The 24,359-nt window shown below is 40.4% G+C and overlaps 1 protein-coding gene across 3 annotated transcripts in view; it reads right to left on the bottom strand.

The window, feature by feature from the left end:
* NBAS (NBAS subunit of NRZ tethering complex) overlaps window positions 1-24,359 on the bottom strand; it is a 325,219-nt gene that overhangs the window by 102,442 nt on the left and 198,418 nt on the right. For all 3 annotated transcript variants that reach the window (XR_011236168.1, XM_069494000.1, XM_069493999.1), the window contains exons 39-41: window positions 20,392-20,468; window positions 19,885-20,022; window positions 2,234-2,463 (exon numbers count right to left, since the gene is read on the bottom strand). Coding sequence is in view for 2 of the 3 variants with exons in the window: in XM_069494000.1 (XP_069350101.1) it covers window positions 2,234-2,463; window positions 19,885-20,022; window positions 20,392-20,468 (445 nt within the window). In the remaining variant the exon portion in view is untranslated. The remainder of the gene's footprint in view (window positions 1-2,233; window positions 2,464-19,884; window positions 20,023-20,391; window positions 20,469-24,359) is intronic.

Here is a 24,359-nt window from a genome sequence, read left to right as displayed (position 1 = left end):
GCTAGCTGGATACTTACAAAAGAAAATAAAGGACAAAAACTCCAGCAAAATTTAACAATGGTCTAAGGCTTTGCCTTATCAACTTGTATTCTGCATAATAACCCCCTTCTAAGAAGCGATGAACATGGCACCAAGGATTACAAAATGTCCAGTGGAAAAGCACACTGGGCTTGGACAAAAGAAACCCAGGCTCAACTCCTAACTGAGTGACCTTAAGCAACTCTTTAAAGCTCTTTGGTTTTTAGATTCCTCTTCCAAAAATTGAGGAGACTGGAGTAAATGATCTCCTAGGTCACTTTCAAATTAGACATTAAATGATTCTGTGAAATTATGAGCCTCCAGGAGGACAGAGGGGAAGAAAAAAATATTTCATGTTTCTCTTCTTAATTGAGACCAATAGGCTGCTCCTACTATTTTTCTTTTGATCTCTCTATATTCTCCCTTAGTCTAAAGATAACTTGGGGTGTCTTCTAGTAGGAAAGAAGTCCAGGCTAATATAAAATTATCAGAGGGTACCATGGCTTTCTCAAGGATTTAAATGATAGTGATGAAAAATAACATATACCACTACCATAATCAAGACAATCTTTGTTATTTCAAAGTGATTTGTGAGTAGAGAGCAATAACCATTAGATGTAGTTACAATTTAATCTTAGTTTCCAAGGCTGTTAACCTACACTGAACTACACGCCATTGCTTCCTTAAGAATGCAAGCGACTATATGGAAAAGCGTATGCTGCTGTGGTGAAGATGTGATGGTTTTAATACAGGACAGATCCAAGTAACAATCACAGCTGTGATCCTCACTACCTATGGAAACTTAGGCCAGTTACTTAATGTGCCTAAGCATCATTTTATCTCATATGGTTATCTTTGAAGATGAAAAGAAATTTATAAAAGAAAGTTTATAGAGCACTTTGCACAGTGCCTTGCCCATGGTAAGCACTTAATAAGTTGTGGCATTAAAAACAAAATATCTCTACTTAATTATTGTGAGTGAACACACTTTCTCACCTTCTGACATGTAAGTACTTCTCATCTGATGTGAATTACTAAAAGAAAAAACAGACAGCAGTACTAAAACTAAAGCGAACTCCATACCTAGAAAGCAACTCTTCCAACTGTGCCTTGAACGAACTGCCTTGTCATCCAAGGGCCTGCTCTTCTCTTAACAGGGGTAAGGGGCAAAAGGAGAAAATGGCAGTTGCTACTTGCCCCTCTGACAGCAGAGACTACTAGAGCCAGCTGGCTTCTCTCTTCCTCTAGAAGCCCAGGAAAGATAAAGGTACCATGACCTGGCAATACAGGACCTTCCTCTGGTATTAACTCAACTGTATCTAATTTTTAAAATACTGAAGAAATTAAACTGCATGTACTTTGAAAAGTGAGATTTCTAGCCAGGAATAAATGTCAATTTTATTTATAAATTTCTACCATAAGCTTCACACTTTCACCCCTGACCATATGCGATTACCTCTAACAAGGTCATAATCTTGGTATTGGATTATCAAAATCATGACAAACTTAAAATTTTTTTTTTTCTTTTTAAAAATAACTTTAGGCCGGGCGCGGTGGCTCACGCCTGTAATCCTAGCACTCTGGGAGGCTGAGGTGGGCGGATCGTTTGAGCTCAGGAGTTCGAGACCAGCCTGAGCAAGAGCGAGACCCCATCTCTACTAAAAATAGAAAGAAATTAGCTGGACAGCTAAAAATATATATAGAAAAAATTAGCCGGGCATGGTGGCGCATGCCTGTAGTCCCAGCTACTCGGGAGGCTGAGACAGGAGGATCGCTTGAGCTCAGGAGTTTGAGGTTGCTGTGAGCTAGGCTGACGCCACGGCACTCACTCTAGCCTGGGCAACAGAGTGAGACTCTGTCTCAAAAAAAAAAAAAAAAAAAAAAAAAGAAAAAAAAACTTTAAAAAAATCATTATTTTAAAATAATGATTTAAAAATCATGGGAAATTTAAAAAAAAATAGTTCAGAATGTTGTCTATATTCATTGTTCTGTCTGGGAAGACACACATATTCCAGGAAAGTCTGAAGAAGTGGGAGAAAGCCCTGTTTATGATAACCATGGATGTAAATCTACAAAGGGCTGTGATTAATATGCTTAATAATTCAACTTGTTCTTTTGAAGTTTAAAGCCATCCCCCACCCCCCTTTTTTTTTCTTTCTTAAACAGGTTCAGAAGGTATAAATCCATCCCCTTTTGAGACACAGGTATCCCTTACTCTGCTAGGCCAAGGATAGTTTCCCTTTTATACTGGTCATCTGCGGTGAACCGCTGCACATCCACACCCTTCCGAAGGCCCTGAAGGATCTGAGCCTGGGTGAAATCCAGGAGACGTTCGTTGTAGTAGTGCAACTGCTTGGTCAGGGAAACGACGTCTTCGGGCCAGGCTTCGTGTCCATGTCGAGTTACGTGCCTGGTGACCATCTTGATTAGCTCTTTGGGATCAGCCTGTGAAAGGCATGGAAAAGAATATATTTCACAAACAACATACAAATATGAGCAGGTTTGTAACAAAGAGAAAAAGACTGTGTCTGCAGGGCACCAGTCTGTTCCTTCACACACTATTGCCATGAAACAAGGCTCACAACTGCCCTGTGAAGTCAGCTGCAGAGGTGGCACTTCAGCCCCCCGTGCAGACCACAAAAACAGGACACAGAACTGAGTCTAGATGCAGCTTTCTGATCTCTTGCGTTGTTTGTTTTCAACATTAAAGACCTCCATCCACTTAAAACAATAATATAGTCTTACTTTTTCAACTACCATAAACCTATATCACATCTGTTCCCCAATCACCTGATCATTCATAGTAACTCATTCTAGAAGTAATTTTTTTCATCATTGCCTCTGGATAGGTTTTCTGTGGACCACCATGAGTGTTTTCAATGAAAGAGCTGCAGTTCAGTGACCTCATTATAAATGGCTAGACAGCTGAAGAGAAAAATATTTTCTCCAGGAATAAGTTAGGAAAAGGAAAAACAAACAAACAAACAAACAAAAACCCACCCTGTTCCTGAAATAGTAAATACTTCCAGTTGTATGAAAAAGCATCCAACCAATTTTCACTTTGCTCAATTTAGGGCTCACTAGGATATTGTTCTATGTAACTCTTAGCAGCTTCTCTAACAACAACAAAATTATTCAAACAGAACAAAACTCAGAATCCAACAACTGACAGGAAAGGAGAATAAGTGACTAATTGGCCACATTTATTTACATTAAAGTTGGTCCGGGTGTCAAGGAAGCAACAACAGCTCAGCCATGATTTTGGAATTACTTAACAGGGAGCATAATACTTGAACAGCATTAATTGAATCAATCCCAACTGTGGGGAAGACATGGTACATATTATATTTTAATATAAGCAAATTAGAGAAAACATAAGACTCTACTTTTGGTTCTCAGAAATGCACTCCTAATTATAGTAAGCTGTCAGCATTTCTAACGTGTGAGCCATTATTCTGAGGTACACAGGAGATTTGTCAATGTCGAGTCTGTATTACCAAATCTAGCCTGACATTCTCTCTTGATCCTATTAAGGAACAATCTGGGAGTACTGACAAAAACCAATTAAAGAAATGTTCTTGGATTCCAGCAGGTAGATTTGAGTAAAGGGCAACTTTACTATATTTATTTAATTTTTTTCCCTACCCCTATGCATACACTGAGTCTTACTCTCAAAAACCACAAATGTGTCTCAAGTCAAAAGACCTGGATTTGAACACTAACTCTCCCACAGTAAGGTATAAGACCATCTTTTCACCCATTCAGTAAGTATTTTTTGTGCACCTGTTATGTACCAAGTGATGTACTAGCAGGATATAACCCTCTCTTCCAGAAACGGAGTCTATTAGGAGAGACAGTCAGGCAAACTGAAAGACAGCGTGACAGCAGCAAGCACAGGGCACTGTGGGCACACAGATGGGCCTGTGGCAAGTGTCAGAAAGTCTTGGAAGAGTTAGTATCTGAGCTAACTCCTCAGGTACCAGTAGTAAAAAGGTCAGCAAAGAACAGGGAGACAGATTCTAGTAAAGGGTAGAGAATGTGCTAAGGCCTAGGTGACTAAGGCTTGATGGAAAGATGGAGTGAATCAACCCAATCTAACTGCAATTAGAGTGACGCTGGAACCAGCTGCATATGAACAGTGTTTCTGGCAATGGATGTAGGCAAAGGGGATCCCACATCTCAGCTCTTAGCGCACCTAAGGCTGACATTTAACTCAATCCCCTTTCTACCTAGTGTCCGAACCCCTCAGGGCACCACCCTAAACCTCCCAGCAAGGCCGCCCCTGCAGTCACCTGGTTCCTGCTCTACATCTGCTCTGCCCTGCAGGTGTGCATTGCTGCTGCCTGCTGTTCGCTCACCTCATCTGGTTAGCACTTTTCTCACCAGTTGCAGAGAGAGCGACACGAAATATCCAATGACTAGGTTTTCAGGGTGGCAGGAGAGCTCTTTTTAGTTGTTCTTTGAAGGGGATCCTAGTGCCCCAGATTTGTACTCCACCAGCAAATCCATGTTCACCAAAACAATGAAGGAGGCTTTCTTCACATATACATACATGTTTTCACCTGTTGGTTTCAGACTAAAGCTCTCAGCCTGAACTTGCCCAGTGCACTTTGAAGGAAAGGCTACAGCCATCTAAACTATCTGTATGTGTAATTCCACACTCTCTCTCTACCAGGCTACTGTTTCCACCCCGTACTCACGGAATCAACCACTGTTGTTCTACCAACAGTTCCTTGGAGTTTTTGTTCCACATTCATTTTCTATGTCTTATTTTCTGATATCTCCAATATTCGGTGTACGTACTGTGAGAGTGGCCTACATGCTTTTCACTTAGCCTCAATAGTATAACACTTCCTCATTTCTCTTCTCTTTGTATTCTAATACAATTTATGAAACAGATCCCAAGGCCAGGTGGAAAGCGAAGTTGCAAAATGGCAGCATGTAGCAATAACGAGCATAATTACTACTATTAACATTTACACGGGCTCTTATTTAACCTGAAGAAAGTTTCATGTCTCCACATGCAACCTAAGATTCATATGTGGCAAAAAGAATGTATTATTTCCTTTTGCTAGTGAAGAAAATGACATGGCCTAGTGATATAAGCACAAGCACACAGAATTTACTAGATTAATGACCTTTGTGCAAGTTACTTAACAACTATAAGCTTCGTTGTCCCATCTGTAAAACGGCAGTAATAATATTTAGCTTTCATGGATACGAGAAGCCTAACAGACAATATATACATATAAAAAATACAAACTAAGACCTGGCATGAAGCAGGTGCTCCAAAAAGGAATTATGGAATTTGCTAAAAGGCATACAAAAATCACACTTTAATTGTATAATTTACTTTACATTGTCTTCTCTTAATATTATAGCTTCTGGAGGGCAGAAATCATGTGTACTTCTGTATTTGCCTTTTCCAGAACATAGTAGAATCTCTCTCATGCACAAATCAGGTCCGTGGTAACAGGGGGCACACTGAACTGGCTTTGAAGTCAGTAGCACTGGTTGATATTCCAGCTCCCCACTCAATAGAGATGCAATTTGGAACAAGTTACTTCATATCTCTGTTTCTTCATTCACTTATAAAAGGGTATCAATAGCGCATCCCCTTCATGGTTTCTTGCAAGTCACAAATAAAATAAGGCATTTTATAGCACTCCTTCTCCCATTATTATATGAAAGCAAATTGAACCCAGAGCTTACTTTCAAGGAATTCTAAACTAGTGACTGACAAAGATGTAGACATAAACAATTCACAGAAGGCATGTGACTACAAGCACCATTACAGAGTCACCAGCCAAGAGTTCTGGGAATTCCATGGAGGGATCAATTGATTCCTTCTTAATTCTTCCAGGGCTCGGTTCCGTCAGATGTGAAACAAAGGAGCATTACCAGATGATCACCTTTCTAAGACTAAAATTTTATTAATGTGTAAGAATTCAAACATTAACATAAAATAAATCTTTGTAAATCCCTCCCAATGAGGAAATGGGGAAGTATCTCCTCTCATTTAAGCCTCCACTAAATATTTAGAACAGATTTTTTAAAAAATACAATTTCATACCAAATTATAGCCAACAGATTCCTGTACAGTTTAAACAACTTTAATCTCTTCTCCTTTACTAAGTAGAAATTGTCTAGCCCCTCTGTGAATAATTTTTATTTCATATTCTTTGCACATAAAATTTATTCACTTATTCAAGAAAAACTTAAACCGTTTGTTTTTCCTCTGTGCTCACACTAACACATCAACATGGGAGATTTCTATGACCAGAGGTGAGAGATTTCACCCAGCAAGCAAGCAATTCCACAGTGATGTCAGTTGGGTGTCTTCCAATTCAATTCCAACACTATCTATCTGGAGATAGTGTCAGACTGATCCCCCTTCAGATGCCAGTTGAAAGTCTGGGCCTCTGGAACTTCCTGACTGGCTTCAAGTTGGTGTCCCCACAGCTCCTTCTTTGGCTTTGATTGATTTGCTAGAGTGGCTCACAGAACTGAAGGAAGCACGTAACTTTCATTAACTGTTTAATTACAAAGGATACAGATGAAGAGATGCACAGGGTGATGTATGGCGGAAGGGGCGCGGAGCTTCCATGCTCTCTCCTGGAGCACCGCCCTCTAGAAACATCCACGTTGTCAGCTATCCAGAAGCTCTCTGAACCCTGCCCTCTTGGATTTTTACAGAGGCTTCACTACGTAGGCAAGACTGATTAAACCATTTGCCACTGGTGATCAACTTGACCCTCAGCCACTCTTCCCTCCCTGAAGGTTGGGGGGTGGCGCTGAAAGTCCCAACCCTCTAATCCTGCCTTTGTCTCTGGTGACCAGCTCTGTCCTGGAGCTATCAGTCAACATTAGCACACACAAAAAAATAGCACTTTGGAAATTCCAAGGATATTAGCAGCTGTATCCCAGGAAAAGGGAAGAAGACCAAATATGTATTTCACAATATCACATCATTTTTTCCTAAGAAATACTTAAAAACAAAAATCTAGTATTTCAGACTTCAGGATGGAACAACCTAGTATTAAATATACGTGTACTGAGTCTCTCACTATTACTAATAACCTTGTCAGACAGGTATCTCTTAGTCTCATTGAAACTGTCAAAAAGAAAAAGCAAATATTAAGGTCTAAAAATACAGACTTTGAATGGAAACTTTGGCTAAGCACTAACCCGCTTGCCATTTAACCCACTTCCTTAAAGTTAGTTATAGGTCATCCTTTAGCCCTTTTCCCCACAAGAGCCTACTGCCTATAAGTTACTTAGACCCTGTCACGAGGCTTCCCTTCATCATTTCTGTAAGATAATATCTTTAATGTTAGGAAACCTCAAGTTTGCATCTGAGTCATTTTCCAGATCCTGCATTCCAGTGGGTCCACTGACACCAGCCAGTCTGAAGACCCTCTCTGAGGAACCGACTTGGCACAGGAATGTGGTTTCTTCATCTCTTTGTCCCATGACTTCACCCCTCACCTCTCAACCAATCAGCAATCTCTAGCTCCTCAGCCCTTTACCCGCCCCCCAGACCCCACCCCCCGAAACAAAAAATTCACTTAAAAACCCTGGTCCCAAGACCCCTCAGGGAGGTGGATTTGTGGTTCCCTCCCACCTCCTCACTTGGTGGCCAATTATTACACTGTTTCTCTGCCGTAATACCCGATGTTTCAGTGCACTGGTCTGCTACCGTGCAATGGGCCATTGCTCCTGGTGGTCTTACAACATCACCTCTGTTTTACAGATATGTAAGGAGTTCAGTAACTTATCTAAGGCCATTAAGCTGGTAAGTGGCAAAGCAGTAATGTGACTCACAAGCATAATGCCTCCCAAGAACCATCCTTTTATATTTGGTATGTAGGAAGGGAATTTCTTAAAATTATAAAGCTCTTAATTAGACCAGTGTGTATGCAGCTCCCACTAAACGTAAATAAGATTTGGCATTAGAGAGAGTCCTTTTACAAATGATGACTTTCAATGATAGATTTTAGTACTGTCAATCTATATTACTCTAGGTAGACTTTTTTCACATGTACATTCCTCTTCTCATCTCATATATGTGTGTGTGTGAGAATACAAATGCCCACAGCAGACACACAAAGGTAGTTTTTCAACTGGATCTCCAACCTGAGCTATATTTCCAAGCCTCTCATTTTCAATTCTTTAATGATAATAGAGTGTTTCAGAATCATGAGAAAGACTACCATTTCCTATTCAACTCCCTGATATAATTACATCTCATTTTAAAATTCTGTCTTAATAAGGTGGTGAATAGGGGCATTCTATTACTTTCTTGATGATAGGCTTCTGTCTACAAGTTTATGGATTATCAATTATTTGTAAAGTACATAAGATGTTCAATACTTCAATGTATTGTGTAAAACAATACTAATGAGAAGAGACAACTTCTCACAAAGGCTTCCAAGAAAAAGTAAGATTATTATAATAGTTACGGGAAAAAAATATAGGAATTGGCATCAAAGACTTGGATTACCAGCTTTTCCCTCCTGAGTTTCAGGTTTTCCATTTCTAAAACTGAAGCAATTTCTTCTGAGTCCTCATAAAGGTTAAATGAGACTGGATGGCTGAACAAAGTTCTAGCTCCTTATGCAAATTATTTTATCATTGTCACCGCCTCTTTCTATCTCTTCCTCAAGGAACTTCACTGGTTATGGTTACTCCCAATATTCAACTTAGATTTCAGTAAAAAAAAATTCTTCCCCTGAGCTTATCGTCATTTTTCTTAAAATATTCCAAAGCATCTCCTATTCACTCCAACATCTTATTTCACACATTCATTTATTCACCCCCACAAGTGCACAACATTTAAAGATTCTAAAGTATTTTCACATGATTTTCATTTGACCCTCACACAAGCCAGTGATGTGCACTGGGAACTCTGTTCCTGTTGTACAGACGACCAATCTGTAGTGTTGCAGCGGGGAAGTGAGTCAAGCTGCCTGGCTTCCCGCACCACTCTCCCCACACCACTAAACAGGTGTCCACAAATGTTCTACAAACAGCTTCACACCTAAAATCACCTGGGATTTTCTGTTTAGAGTACATTCAAATCTCTCTCCCTCTGTTCCCCACCTAAGTTCAGTGACATGATCCATGGGTATGAAAGTTTTTAGCCCCTAAGAAGCTTGTGAAGAGCTTTATAGATAGCTTCAAAAATCTTCCATATTCAGTATTTAAAGTGATAGGTAAAACATCACAGGCTGCAAAAACTAACAGCATAAAAAGCCATTAAGAATTTAAAATGGAAATTGTAAAGAGTTAAATTATTTTATTTCCCGCCCCCCAAAACTTGGCAATGCAGTTCTTTGGGTAGAAGAGGGTGAATAAAATATGATTTCTTTATAAGAATATGGCCAAATCCCTGTAAAAGCAAAACATGCATAAATATTCATGACAACAGAATGCTCAATGACTTAATCTACTGCTTACAAGTAGAGGTAATAAATCCATTTTGGTTTAATAGTCTCCATTTCTTGGTAATATTATTTGGAAAGTTTTAAACAGGTGGTGTGTTTCCCCTCCAGGGTTTTTATTTTGCTTGAGATAATTTTCTACTTAGTATTTCAATTAGTAGCTTAAAAAAAACACATCTTAGAAATAGTCTACCATAAAGTTTTGAATTTCATCCCCTGCTGAGTTTGCTTCCCTAGCCTATAAAACCAAAGGACATGTTTCCATTTTGAACTGATTTTTCTCTTCTGAAAACTTTTCTAAAAGAATGCTAGAGAGATCACACTTCAAGATACATTTACAATAATTATAAAGGTAAGACGTAAGTGGAAAAAAAAAATCAAGATACAGAACAATGTGTATAGCTTTCTTAAATTTGTCTAAAATGTAGTTAAATACACACACACACACACACACACACACATATATATATATCCATAAACTATTTCTGGATGGATAAGAAAGGGAAATACTGACTTTTCATTGTATATCAATTTCACACTTGAGTTTTGAGGCCATGTGTGCATTATATTTCAACCATAAAAATGAGTTAATTAGGACAAATACTAGAAAAGAAAACTCTCTGACCATTTGCCAATCACCATTATATAAAACTAAAAAGAAAAATGCAGGTAAGCAAGGTAGGCGGCTCCAAAGACCCTCCGGAAAAGTTGTCGATTTCTGGGAGCCTCTGCTGGCTGGTTAAAGATGGTGCGGCCCTTCAAGATGCACAGGCTTGTATCAGAAATAACCCCACAAATTGCATCAATACTTTCATTCAAACCTAGTAATCTACCTAAGTTAGCATTCCTATAGCACATAACTCCAGGGGGTGGAAAGAGAAAATGTGAAAAGACTGTGGAATTAGAAACAAGTTGAACTGACAACTGAGTGAAAGCTAAGCTTCACTGGGTGCTATTATGTGTAGGCAACAAATTGAAACCACTTTGATTTCAATTTCCAAGATGATTCATCAGGAGTTTGTCATATTTAATTCCAAACCCAGCAGGGCTGTTTTATGCAGAGGAAGATCCTGAAAATACTCAAATAATGAGCCATTAGGCAGTCAATGGAAAACTCTTATGTACTTAAAACATCCTGCTATTGTACCTACCCATGTTTCCTTCAAATCCAAGAGGGTCAGGACTCACAACTGGAAACCTGAAGTCTCAAGGCTATCCTGACACACAGCACTTGACATGATTCCTGAACTTATTCACACGCCAATCAACAGTCACCGAGTGACTACAGTGGGTGAGGTGTGAGGATATAGGAAGCAATACAGTTCCTGTCCTCAAATAAAGTCACCACATTAAGAACAGAGAGATGTGCATTGACTGTAACACCCTAAAAGAACTGCTTTCACATACACAGAAAAAGGAGGCGGCTGAGGTCTGCAGAGAAGGCAGGGAAGGCTTCAGAGGGGCTGCCTCTGAGCTCAGACTTATCTGTTCATGGTGCAGAGAAGAAGAAGGTATTTCAGGTAGGGGGAATTACATCTGCACACACACAGAGGCACAATAAAGGATGTGAAATTCAGAGAAATCTAAGTTCTAAGCAGCTAGAACATAAACTTCAAAAGAGGTAGTGTCAAGAAACACACCTGGAGGGGTAAGAAAGAGCAGCCAGTTCACTGAGGGTCTTGCCTGCCATATACAGGAGTTTAGATTTTATCTGCTAGATGCGGAGCAGGGCATGGAAATATCCCAGTGGGAATTACCTGTTAGACTTGCATGCCAGAAAGATCACTCAGGTCCAAAAAAGAGTGACACTCTTTCTTTGGAAAAAAGCTAGAGCAGCTGCACGTCCAAGTAAAAAGCAGGTAAAGCCTGGAATTGGGAACTCTAAGTGACAGGATGTCACGTTCTACCAGAGTTATCTTGAGCAAGTAACCACATTTCTGAGTCTTATCTTCTCCAAAGAAGATTCCTCTTCTGCAAAATGGGGTTGCTCAAAGGATCAAACGGCAGAACGAATGTGAAAGGTGCTATAAGACAGCCAAGTGCCTTTTTAGGTTTAGTTGACAGCTCCCATAAACAAGCTGACTGTTGCTGTCACACCCCTGCCTGACACTATTTTAGCCAGATAGGAGAAAAGCCCCCACAGGTTACAATGAAGTCTGGCCACAGACTGCATTTCTATCCTTTTCTTCTAGAGTCAGGCAACTCCTTTGTGCTTTGAATTTTATATAGCAAAATTTTAACATCATCTCAAATACCTTTTGAAAAAATATCACAGTACATACAGCAGGCACAGTGACACTTCCGTGCCTTTGTCACTGTTATTCTGTCTGGAATGCCCTTCCCCAGATATCTGCATGGTGCTGCTGTGTCCTCTCCTCTTTACTCAAAGGTCACCTTCTCAGTGAAGATTTTTCTGACCCTATTTTAGTAAACTACACACACACACACACACACACACACACACACTTCACATTCCTTTTGCTTTTTCTTTAATACTTCTTACTGTCGTCTAGCATAGCATATTTTTTATTTACTTGTTTTGTGAATGGTGCCTCTTTCCCCAATAAGATATAAGTCCCACAAGGGTGAGGGTTTTTATATACTATTTTCACAACCGTCTCCTCCAGAACACTTCCTGGTGTAAAGAAGTCACATGATAAACGTTTGATGAATACACAGACACACACACACAATTCAATGATCTCATATGTACTGAAGAATTATTCATGGATTTTCAGTCATCTATCCAGTGAACATTTGTTCATTACCCTTTATGTTGCAGTCCTCTTGCTCTAAGCACTGGGAGATCCAAAAAATACAACACAGATACTGCCCTCAAACAACTCATTATCCAGTGAGATGAAAAGTATATAGAGGACGTCGGTGCTTTGAGACAGGAGTCTGCCAATCTCCTCATTTGCCAGCAAATTAATAAACTCCTTTTTCCTTCCTCGAACCACTTGACCTCATTCTTCTGACATGGCCTTGGGGACAGGAACCAAACTTTTGGTAACAGAATTTGGCATCCCGAGTTGGGCCCACTGGTGCCCCAGTGGAATGGCACCCCGCAACTGTGGGAAGAGGCAGGGAGAAGCCCTGGGTCTTCACGGGTAGGAGCAACTTCTTTTTGAGGTGAGAGAGCAAGGAATGGCCCCAGAAGCTGCTGGAGCCTGTTTTATCTCTGGGGAATTCCCATCTCTGTCTCCCCAAAGTAGACACAGCTACCTGGAGCCTGAACTGAGTTGAGGAGAAAGAAATGGATTTGAAAAGTGTCTGGACCCCAGGCCATTTGTTGGGTAAGTTTCCTGGCATGCATGCTGAGACCCTGATTCCACCCATTTAGGAAGGGTTTTGAACCCTCCAGCCCTGCGGCAGGGCATTTGTTTGAGCCCCTATCAGGGCATTTGTTTTGAGGCACCTTTTGGGGGTGGAGGTCCTTAGGTTGAGTGGAACTAGGGAACTTGGTTTGAATTCAGAGCTCATTTGTGGTTCCCTTGGAACGGGGGACTGGGCCACCATTTGGGGAGGGTTTCCCAGGGAATGGGGGAATTAGGCCACCCATTTGGGGAGGGTTTTGAACCTTCCAGCCCTGTGGCAGAGCATTCATTGAAGGCCTAGGGAACAGAGGGATTAGGTCACCCATTTGGGGAAGGTTTTGAACCTTTCAGCCATTTGGGGTGACATTTGTCCCCTTTGGATTCCCATTTGTTTGATAGGCCCTGGTATTTTTATATCCCCTATATTATCTGTTTGTTATTTGTGAGTTCTGTTGCAAACTAAGGAAGCTCCATCTCAAAGTCCCTTGGGAAAAACTTTGGCTGAGTGATTAACTTACGGCAACAAACCTATGTGTAAAGAGAATGGTGTTCGCCGGGTGCGGTGACTCACGCCTGTAATCCTAGCACTCTGGGAGGCTGAGGCGGGAGGATCGCTCGAGGTCATGAGTTCGAGACCAGCCTGAGCAAGAGTGAGACCCCTGTCTCTACTAAAAATAGAAAGAAATTAGCTGGACAACTAAAAATATATAGAAAAAAATTAGCCAGGCATGGTGGCACATGCCTGTAGTCCCAGCTATTTGGGAGGCTGAGGCAATAGGATTGCTTGAGCCCAGGAGTTTGAGGTTGCTGTGAGCTAGGCTAACACCATGGCACTCTAGCCCAGGCAACAGAATGAGACTCTGTCTCAAAAAAAAAAAAAAAAAAAAAAATGGTGTTATTGTAATCCGACGTATTTGCTGGAGTATGACGAGAAGCGGCCATTAAATGAAAATTCCTGTTTGATTGATAGGACTTGGCATTTTAGATTGTTTGTGTCGGGAATTTCCTATGTTGTTTGTGTGTGTTTGTGAGTTTTTGTCTGGTGAGTTTTTGTACCCATGTCTAAAGATAATTGTGATACCCCAGTGCCCAAAAATTGCAAAGGACCCTGGGTGGTAGGAAGCCTCCAGGAAAGCAAATGGTTTTTGGTTTTTTTTTTTAAGTCCAGGACTCAGATGGCAAAGGAGGGGGCCTGGAGCCTCTCCCTCCAAATATCCTCACAGGAACCCTGGGCAAAACTGACAGTGGGGGTTCAACTGGCACTAAGAAAAGGATAACTAAATATGTTTTTATGATTGTGCATGTTCATGGTGCCATTTGGAAAGAAAGGGGTCTCCTGATGGCAGGAAATAAGGATATTAAGTATGCCACCAAAACAATGGCCTTAATACTGGCCATGGCTGAGGCCCAGTGAGTGGCCAGCATGACAAAAAGAAATCAGGCCACTGGCAGAGCTGCTAAGGAGGCTGCTGGAGGTGATCTCTTCCTCAGGGATTGATACCCCAGCTAGATTTAGACCCTCTTAAAAATTAAAGGCCAGGGCTCTGACATTTGGGATGGCACAGCTAAATGGAGATAGAATTCTCATAAACTTGTCTCCCACCCAAAGCTTTGGTTCAGCCTCTTATGAGGCACCTGCATGAATATACACATTGGGAGCATGATGCCTTAATGGATTTGGTGGGACCTCATTTGAGAGGACCCCGTTTACAACTGTTTATGTGCTTGCGGTGGACCCGCTACACAGGGAACCCAACATGTGGGGATCCCTTTCGATGACTGACAGTTCCACTCAGATGCCTAGGCTTGTATTGGTAGATACCTTTTCAGGCTGGGTAGATGCTTGTCCTACCTGGTGGAAAAAAAGGAAAGTCTGAGGTCACTGGAATTTTTCTGGAAGAACTCACTCCCAGATGGGCTCCTACCAGGAGCTGACAGGGCCTTTCCTGAGTTCCTGTATGTGTATAGAAACAGGCCTCAGAGGATGATGGGGTGACAGGCATTACCAGTCCAGGGAAAGAGGCCAAGCAAATGCAGAATAACATGCCGGTGGTGGAGGCTGTGGACAGACAGCTACAGAGACAGCTCAAGGTATCACTGTGTTTGGCTACTCTGTGGCAGTGTCCATCAGAGAAATCTTTGCTTCCTGCCATCTATACCTGGATCTGCTATACAATGTCCCATGGTTGCCCATAAACTTCTTCAAGTGGACTCCCAGTGGGAACCTGGTGAACCATTTCTCCAAAAAGCTGGATACAGTGGACTCAATGATCCCTCAGGTCATCAAAATGTTCATAGGCTCCTTTCCTCCACACAGAGTGATAATGGACCCTCCTTTGCAGCAGTGGTAACCCAGCAAGTAAGGAAAGCCCTATATCTAGAAGGGAAATCACATCGAACCCACCTATAGTGGGATAAGGTATTACCACTTGCCCTTCTCTAGATAAGAGTAGCCCTTTAGAAGCGAGCTTAAGTTAAGGCCCTAAAAATAGTATATGAGAGACCCTGCCCAACTCCCCAAGGTAAGTATGGTAATATAATCAGGAGTCAAAGAAAACAGAATAAAACAATATGTCAAATGAATGGGTCAGGTGCTAACCACTACACACGAGTTTGCCTCTTTCAGGTTCCTGCTCCAGTTGGAACCAGAAAAGTGAAAGAGACCCTATGAAGTGCCTCTAAAAATTCACACCTCATTGAAATTGTCAGAAGTGAAACCTTGGGCCCATATACCAAAGTAAAGCGGTGTAGCCCCCAGTGGAGGGGCCAGCCTTTAGGCGATTTAAAGTATCTGTTTGAGAAAAAAGAAACAGATGAAAATGATGATATTTTCACTAATTTTTCCTTAGTGATTTGTTTTGTCTACAGGATAGAGGGACAACTCCTTAGTGAGGATTTCCCCGGGCTATCACCTCTGCTGTTGGTCTGTCTTACTGCTCGGTGTATTACCTCAAACCTCGTTTGGTGCCAAGTCTGTCTGTACATGATTTCTGAATTTGCAGAACCCAGTCTCTCGGATCATCTACAGGGTGCAACTAATAGCTCCGCAATCAGAGGTCCCATGTTTCTCTTTCTTACTGAGCCCTGTATCAGACGTTACGTGCAAGGTGACAGGAAGGACTCACGGTCCTACTGCTGTCTCAGATACCAAGCCGGGTAAAATCTCTCTTGTCAGGGACCCTCCATCTCGCCTTGTCAATCCTTATGGTTGTAGTTGTTCCTTATGCCCTTTTTTGCCTGTTCATTTGTTACTGTAAATCTACTGCCAAAACTTTGTAATGACATAAATAAGTTTAAACCTTTCATCTAAAACATCACCCTGATTCAGCAGAAAGCAGATTGATGACTTTGCCGCCCCTCCTCCCACAGATATGTAAGGGTAAAAATTGACAATGGGGAATATGTAACAGAGAAAATGGCCTGAAAAAGAGTTAAAAAAAAAAAAAAAAAAAAAGAAAGAAAAGAAAAGTATATAAACTCAAAACAATGGAGTGTGCCTACTGTGACCGAGATGGGTATAGGGAGGCACAAAAGTACACGGGGGAGTAGCCAACCCAGCTGGGGAGGACCACAGAAACCTTCCCGGCGAGCTCACACTTGAACCAAGCAGCTAAGCAAAGGAATGGTGGGGGAAAACATTATAGGCAGAGAGCACAACATGCTTACAGACCAGGAAACAGATGCACAGGGTTACAAGTAGTTTGGTGTGGCTGGAGCAAGGAAAGCGGAAGTTGGAGAAACACAGGCCAGACTTCAGGGATGTGAAGACCTTGCTGGGCAATGGCAGAGAGGAGGAGGAGCAGACCCCCACTTTAGAAAGACTACTCTAGCACTTGTTTGGGAAAAAATACAGAAGTAACAAAAATGAAGACAAGGTGATGTTTAAGAGGCTGTCACAGCAGTTTAGATGAAGAATGATGGAAGACTGAATTAAGGTAAGGACACGGGGGTGGGCTGGGGGTGGAGAGATGAAAACTCACGGAGAGGTGGTAACTCCCCCCCCCCCCAACACAGCTGTCTATCTGGAAGAATTTCAGAATGTCTTTGCTTCTTGGTGTGAAAAAAATCCTGGATTCTTTTTAACTCTTCATTTCTACTTTCAGCCTCGTAACTAAATGCTTTCCACAGAGTTGCCAAGAACCCCCTGGAGAACCAGCTGGCTCACGACCCGCCCAGGTACCGTCTCACGCTATTGGAGGGCACATCTGTTTCTGTCTGGAGCAGCTGAGAGGTTAGAAATCATGTGTTGAGGCATCGCCACTGGGTCCCCTGGACTATGCCAGCTTCTATTCCCACAGGGCTATAATGCTGCTTCCTGAAGCAATGACCCTGAGCGTATTTTATTTATTTTACATATTTTATTACTTGTTCTGTGAATGGTGCCTCTTTCCCCAATAGAATATAAGTCCTACAAGAGTGAGGGTTTTTAGATACTTTGTTCACTATTGTTTCTTCCAGAACACTCCCTGGCATAAAGAAGGCACGTGACAAATATTTGATGAATATCAAACATAAAGCAGCTGTTGGGCCCATAAAGGGAATGGTGACAGGTAGCAGGAACCATGCTACAGAGTGGCTGGGTAATGCGACAACCAGGAACCAGAGGCCAAGAGCTAGGAAAAGTGAGAAGAACGAGATCAAGAGTTAAAGGGCAGAAATAGTGGTTTGATAAAAGCCAGATGGAAGAAATAAGAATCAGGGTAAAATTTTAAATGGGGTGGGAATCCAGACTTAATATTTTTTAAACCACTACGTCAAGCTCTAAGTCCTTTAGAGTAGGTACTCAATGCTGAATAGATGAAGGGGTATATAAAATATAAGACCTAGAAATAAAATACTCACACTTTCTACCAAGTGGAAAGAACTATCAGGAACATAGAAGAAACTGAGATGGACACACCTTCACTTCTAACCCTTACCCTTCTGAGTTATGCTTTATTCCTTTGCGGGCTTTAGCAATGGAGATCTTAAATGGGGCTTCTTACAGAGTTTGAACGCAGTATCCGAGGTAGGAAATAGTGATGGCCAAATATAAAAGTCAGGATGGAATTTAACGGTTTTCTCCTAATTTAACCCTGCCACAAATAGTGCATGCTTTGGGACTTTTCTTTTAATTTTGGTACAAATTGATTTACTATTGGAGAAAAGAGGAAAAATATAAGTTGTACTAGAATTTTCCTCCAAGAAGACTATGTTAATTAAGGTTTTTAGGAAATGAAACTGAAGATTACAGGCCCAAATGTAGCTGTGCAGAAAGCTTTCTGGCTTTCTTAAAAGTTGCAATGTGCAGTCTGTCCTGCATCGGTCTTTAGTTCTCCCGTTTGCAGCCACTCTAAACCACATTTGTACAACTGTCTCATACGGATTTAGGGCAAGTGGTGAGGTCACGCAGGTCAGGCACCATGCCACATTCATCTTCCCACACATGAGGATTGTTTAGTGACGGGTGAGCTGACTGACAGGGCAGCCTGCAATGCTATGAATGCAGGAAAGCTACAGCACAGTGCTAGCCACACAGCACGACCTTAACATGGATGATATAAATTGAAATGAAAGCTGAGATCTCATTTCAGCACAGACATCCCATTTCAATGATATCCACTTAGAGATCTCAGTCAAATACACTTTAAGAACCTAATTGACTTTTTAGGAACAAAAAATCAAGTTTACAACAAGGAACAATGCATTTGGTCAAAGTAAAGCTTCACTGTGTTTCAACATAGAGTTTCAGAGCAAATTATTTGCTACTTGTGTATATACATAGCACTAATGAAAAGATAAGGGTAAAATAAACTTGCCACTTTTCTACCTATATAAACACATCATTCCCTCAACTTACAATACATATCAATATACATTTCTTATTTCACATAAAAGTATACCTGAGGTATAAAAAACAAAACAAAATTACTAAAGTAATTATTTTATGTGAGATAAATAACTGTATAAAGCAGCAGTAGCTACCCTCGCCCTCCCCCCAAAAAACAAAAACATTCGATTTCTAAAATAAAGTAATACCTTATATCAACTGGTTAAAAGAAGGAAGCATGCCTGCTTCTTGGCCAAATGTCATCACAATAATAAAACTAGGCCTAAGGACAATACACACTTAATAATGGTGGTGCCCTGGGAGATTCACCTCTGTTGCGGATAGTTCTCCCATACCCCTCCTCTTTTACATAAAAATAGATGGATAAAAGCCACAGTTATTGCCACAAATGGAATGTTTTCACATACTTTTAGGTTCTTAGATATGTTTTAGATAGTTAAGGCAGCTAGAACTTTGATACACACTGAAATTATTTCTTTACATTCTCCTTTGGGTCAGGGAGGGAAGAGTCTTACCTCAATGAAATTTGAACTTTGGATTTATTTATGCACATAGTGGATTTGAAAAGTCTATTTATCTACTCTTAAAATGGTAATTTTTAAAAAAATGATCCAATACAAAAGTAGATCATTTCCCAATGCTAATAATTAAGACTGGTCTATACAAGTAAGCCTAGACGGATTTTCCAGTGGCATCTGTAGCATTTTTACATCCACAAAATAAGGCACATCCTGTAACTTCCGGCCACACTTAGGTGCTTTCACTGAGAAATTAACAATAAATTACATAAAAGCTGTCTGAAGCTTGTGGCAAGTAGGAATGATAAGTTTCAACATTTCATCTATACAATTACTACTATCTCTGGCTTTAAAAAAAATAAAAGTGAAATATTGCTCAAAGAATTACTTTGCCCATTTTCCTAAATTAGACAGAGCCATCTCCTTTTGAGAAGTGAATTAAAAAGCCAATTCTCCACTTAGCCTCTCCTACTACTTCAGCCTTTCCTTGCTAAGCATAAGCACTTAGTAAAATAAAGTAAATGAAAGAAAAGTCAGGGGAAAGAATCAGCAGTCACAATAAATATCAGAAACTCTACTTCTTATTGATACCCGGAAAAGCAATTTCATCTAATGCAGAAAAGTCGAGCACTATCTGCCACTTGAAATGCATTCTGGATACAAAGGGGATCAGTTCCTCCAAAAACATAAACGTATGTTTTGACTACTTTAGAAAAGCTTTAACTCTGCTCATTAACGTGGAAACCATGAGGACTTACCCTGTAAAGAGGATGACACTTGTCCCTGAAGCAGGGAGTCAGTCGGGCACAGATCTGCAGGCTGTAGTAGTAAGCTGCCAGCTGGAGAGATAACGCAGAGTGGGACTGCTTTTCAAAGCATCTGTTAGCATCTAACACCTAGGAGGGAGCATGAGAAAATTAACTCAGCTGAAAGGAAATTAGCAAGATCATTATAAACCATTACATTTCTAGTCATTACTGCAGCATTTTGGTACAAAGTTTCCATCCTTTCAACTCAAACTCAAGCTCAAGTTCAAATTAAAATTCAAAAGGCATTACAAAGACAGACCTGTGAATGTAAAAGTAGATTTAAATTTAAGCTAATGTAGAATTCACTTTGTAGATACTGACCAGAGTCCTGTCAGCACCTAAGGACTACCAGAAGGAAATGACATATGATAAATAATTTTACCAATGAAAATCCCCAGCAGAGATTTTTAGTGTATTCATTTTTAAGCTCTTCTTCAATGGTAACGGCGAACATACCTGTGGTAAGGCAAGGAGATAAGCCAGAGCCAAGGTCATGTCATTTGGCAATGCATCACTTGCTAGTTGCAAGAGAACTGAAGGTAGAAAAAAACAAAACAAAAAACCCGTACATTATTTTTCTTGAGGATGCACATGACATTCATATTTATTGTCATATTTTTAGCCCTACATGATTTCAACATATAGTTTCAAAAGACTCTTTAAGACCTTTTATGAAAGTCTATTCAGCACCATCTAAACAGAGATCACACGGAACTATGTGTTACTATGTTATATAGTAACATTTCCTTAACTTGGAAAAAGTATGCTGTTTGTTATACATGAGGAGATCCCGTTAGAGCAGCTGCAAAGTTAAGTGGAAAGGTATCAGTAAGGATGATTTCTGAAGGCTGGGTCTTTAGGTTTTAAAGACGCAGATTGTGCTATAAAATTATGTATATCAACGATAGCTAATGTGAAAGGTGACCATATGATCAGAGCGATAAAATAGCTTCCAAACTGCAAATGTAGGATTACTACAATGACGGTAACATGATTTTGCTCCTCCTGAGAATACTGCTCTTCATCACACTCCACAAAAATAAAATCAGTCTCTTGCTTTGTTTACATGTTTTAAAATATCCCAGCCATTAAAAACTTCTTTTCCACAAAAATTTTTATTTAAGCAACAACCTGCCTATGTCAAAGCTTCAATATGAGAGTACCTTGCCAATAAGGTCTGTGTTTACATACAGTTCTTTTTAATAAGGATGTATTCTATTCACTTAGGGTCCTAGTGACAAATGCCGGGTAGTCATATGTAATCACAATGCAAATCTTTAATTTTTTTAAAAAACACACTCTCATGATCTGCACTAATAAAGGGGAACATTATATGAATAATACAAAGTAAATCATATTTGACTTTGCTAATGCACCATATGATTTTCTTCTAGGAGATTTACCTTCGTAATTATGTCTTACTTGGACTAATATTTAAGTCATTTGTCTAATCTATGTTCACCTGATAGTCTGGGCAGTGCGGATTTGGGAGAGTGAGGAGCAACAAGTGGGTGAAGTGTCAGAGGCTGACCCAGAACTCAAAATTTCCTGTGGATGAGTCACAGAGGAAAAACTACTCAGCTTTCTCCACTGTGCCTCTGCAAAAAGAGTATCTGTTCTCTAAATACTCATTTCCTATGTGGTCTGCGAACTTTATGAACCAAATGGACCACCAGTCAGCCCCAGGCCTCCCAGCTCCCAGGGAATGGCACAGTTTCAGAGATGTTTTCTAATCAAAACCTATTCATTTCAAGGCCCACTTCCAAATTCATTCCTCCATTCAACATCAATGAACTTTCTTTTGAACAAGACAGTGCCCTAAGGTAAGAATCAGAGTTCCTGCCCTTCAGGAATAAACAGACGAGGGCAAGAGAAATTCTCTAAACAAATAATAATACAATGCAAAGGGCCCAAATTAAAGTTTGTACAAACAATTATGAGAGCAAAAAGAAAAAAGGTATAAAATTGGTGAATGTACACTGGAAGATTACTAAAAATGGAAAGATGAAGGGCTTAAGTTGTAAATTCTGGACACCAGAAGATAAAGCAAGAGAAAGTATTCAGACTTAATCTGACAAAAATTCTGGACTATTTGAGAAAGATTTACTTAAAGTCTAGAAAATACATACTTTACAAACACACACATAGACACACACAGGGATGTCATTTTGACTTATATCCGCCTTATACATTCTGCCATTCAGTATCTGCCTAATAGTCCTTCAGGACCCTTCTTTTGAGGGGGAAAAAATCCAACTGTTTAATATATTAATAATTATTTTCTGTTAATTTCCTTTCTTATAGTCCTTAATAAGGCAAAATCATGTAGTTTTATCCACTCTCATTTTAATTTTATTCTTAAGAGGCCAATTTGCACACAAGCATATCTGAACCCACTCATCAAAGTTAGCACTGTCTCTTTCAAAAGAGCCCGTTAGGACCCCTTTCTTCAGACGGATGGCTGCTTCTCGAGTTACTGGAGGACCTTCCTTCTTGGAGTTGTGATGGGAGCCAATCCCAGACTCACCTGAAAAGTTAAGTCATATTATTGACTGTCTTCTAGTCACAACTAACATTTTTTATGACAATGTCAGTTCAATCTTTTACTTTATTTAATGTGCATTTGCCTGTATCCAAAGACCAAAACACTCTCCAGGGATGAGGATATGCTACCACTGAAGATATTCTGAAGAATATGCTATAGATCTGAAGAAAATTTCAAAGCAAAAGCAACAAAAACAAAAACAACCAAACAAAAAACAAAACCAAGAAAAAAACAGCAATGATGACATTATTGGAATGAAGGCATAGTCGCCAGGAGATATCTTTGTTTTTTTTTTTTTTTTTTTTTTTTGAGACAGAGTCTCACTCTGTTGCCCAGGCTAGAGTGAGTGCCGTGGCGTCAGCCTAGCTCACAGCAACCTCAAACTCCTGAGCTCAAGCGATCCTCCTGTCTCAGCCTCCCGAGTAGCTGGGACTACAGGCATGCGCCACCATGCCCGGCTAATTTTTTCTATATATATTTTTAGCTGTCCATATAATTTCTTTCTATTTTTTTTTTTAGTAGAGGTGGGGTCTCGCTCTTGCTCAGGCTGGTCTCGAACTCCTGAGCTCAAACGATCCGCCCACCTCGGCCTCCCTGAGTGCTAGGATTACAGGCGTGAGCCACCGCGCCCGGCCAACAGGAGATATCTTTGAAAGAGTGAATCCTCATCTGGATTCATAAATTCTAGTAGGTTTATTTTTAAAACAGTTTATTATATCATAGATACAACTCAAAAAATGGTCACTAAAATTTTTAAACATATGTAACTGAATAAAGCTTATAATAGGGAAAAAAGAAAAGGAACATATAATTTCCATGGGCTCAAAGTAATAAAAAAATCACCCTCAGAGAGTTGTTTAAAGGGTCATGATTGTTATTTTTTCAAATTTTCGCTCTAAGTGAATAATATCTACTACACATAGACTTTATTTCATAGATAAAACTGTATGGATCATGTTGTTTATTTTCAGTATTTTACCCTGCCTTGACATCCTAGGGGCTTTGCTAATCCTGAAAAGATTGACCCACCCAGGTCTAGCTAATTCCTAGAGAGAGCAAACAACTTGCCTGTGAGTACACCTTTGACATATAAACCAACCAGTCCAGTGCCCAGACTTTAAACCACCTCCTCATCTTGGTTTTACACTCCAAGGGCAACAGCCTTTGTTCTAATCACCCCACAGCCAGGTAAGAGACAATTAGAGACCACCACTATATCCCAGAGCCCACCAAAATTATCCATACTTCCAATCTTAAGCTTGCCTAAGCTTGCCTACTCTGCCTTGTCCATTCCTTCCCATGAAAACCCAAGACTTTTGCCCATGCTTTCCCTGGCTCCTTCTGTCTCTGGACCACCTGGGTGCTTCTCCACCTGTGGGATGCCCTACCCTGTTTCTAGGAATCTCTGAGTATAAACTTCTTCCTTCATGACAATCATTTCCATGTCTGTGAGTCTTACCAATATCTGAATAAAATCAAAATCCCAGGTACATTTCAGAACAACAACTAAAACAAAATCTATGAATACTCAATGAATCTCTGGCCTGCAACTTTGGGCAGAATGACACAATGGGAAGGAAACCGTTTTCAGAACCAGAAAGTCCTGGAATCAGAGCTCAGGTGTCCCACTAATTTACATTAACTCTTGAGTTTCACAGTTCAGAAGGTTTTGGACTTTAGAAGTTTATGCTGTGCACATCCATGCATTACATGATGCCCTCAGGATGGTCTGGGAGCACCCAATAATCAAAGACATTAACATTTCTGCTGCAAAACGTTTGAATACTCTATTAAGTGAGATAAGCAAAGACTATAAGTAGCCTCATGCGACTTTACTTCAGGCTTTGATGCCAAACAAGTTACAAAAAATCTTTTTGGT

This window comes from Eulemur rufifrons, chromosome 19 (genome assembly GCF_041146395.1).
Source record: "Eulemur rufifrons isolate Redbay chromosome 19, OSU_ERuf_1, whole genome shotgun sequence".
Lineage (NCBI taxonomy): Eukaryota > Metazoa > Chordata > Mammalia > Primates > Lemuridae > Eulemur > Eulemur rufifrons.
This window is presented reverse-complemented; position numbering and strand designations above follow the sequence as displayed.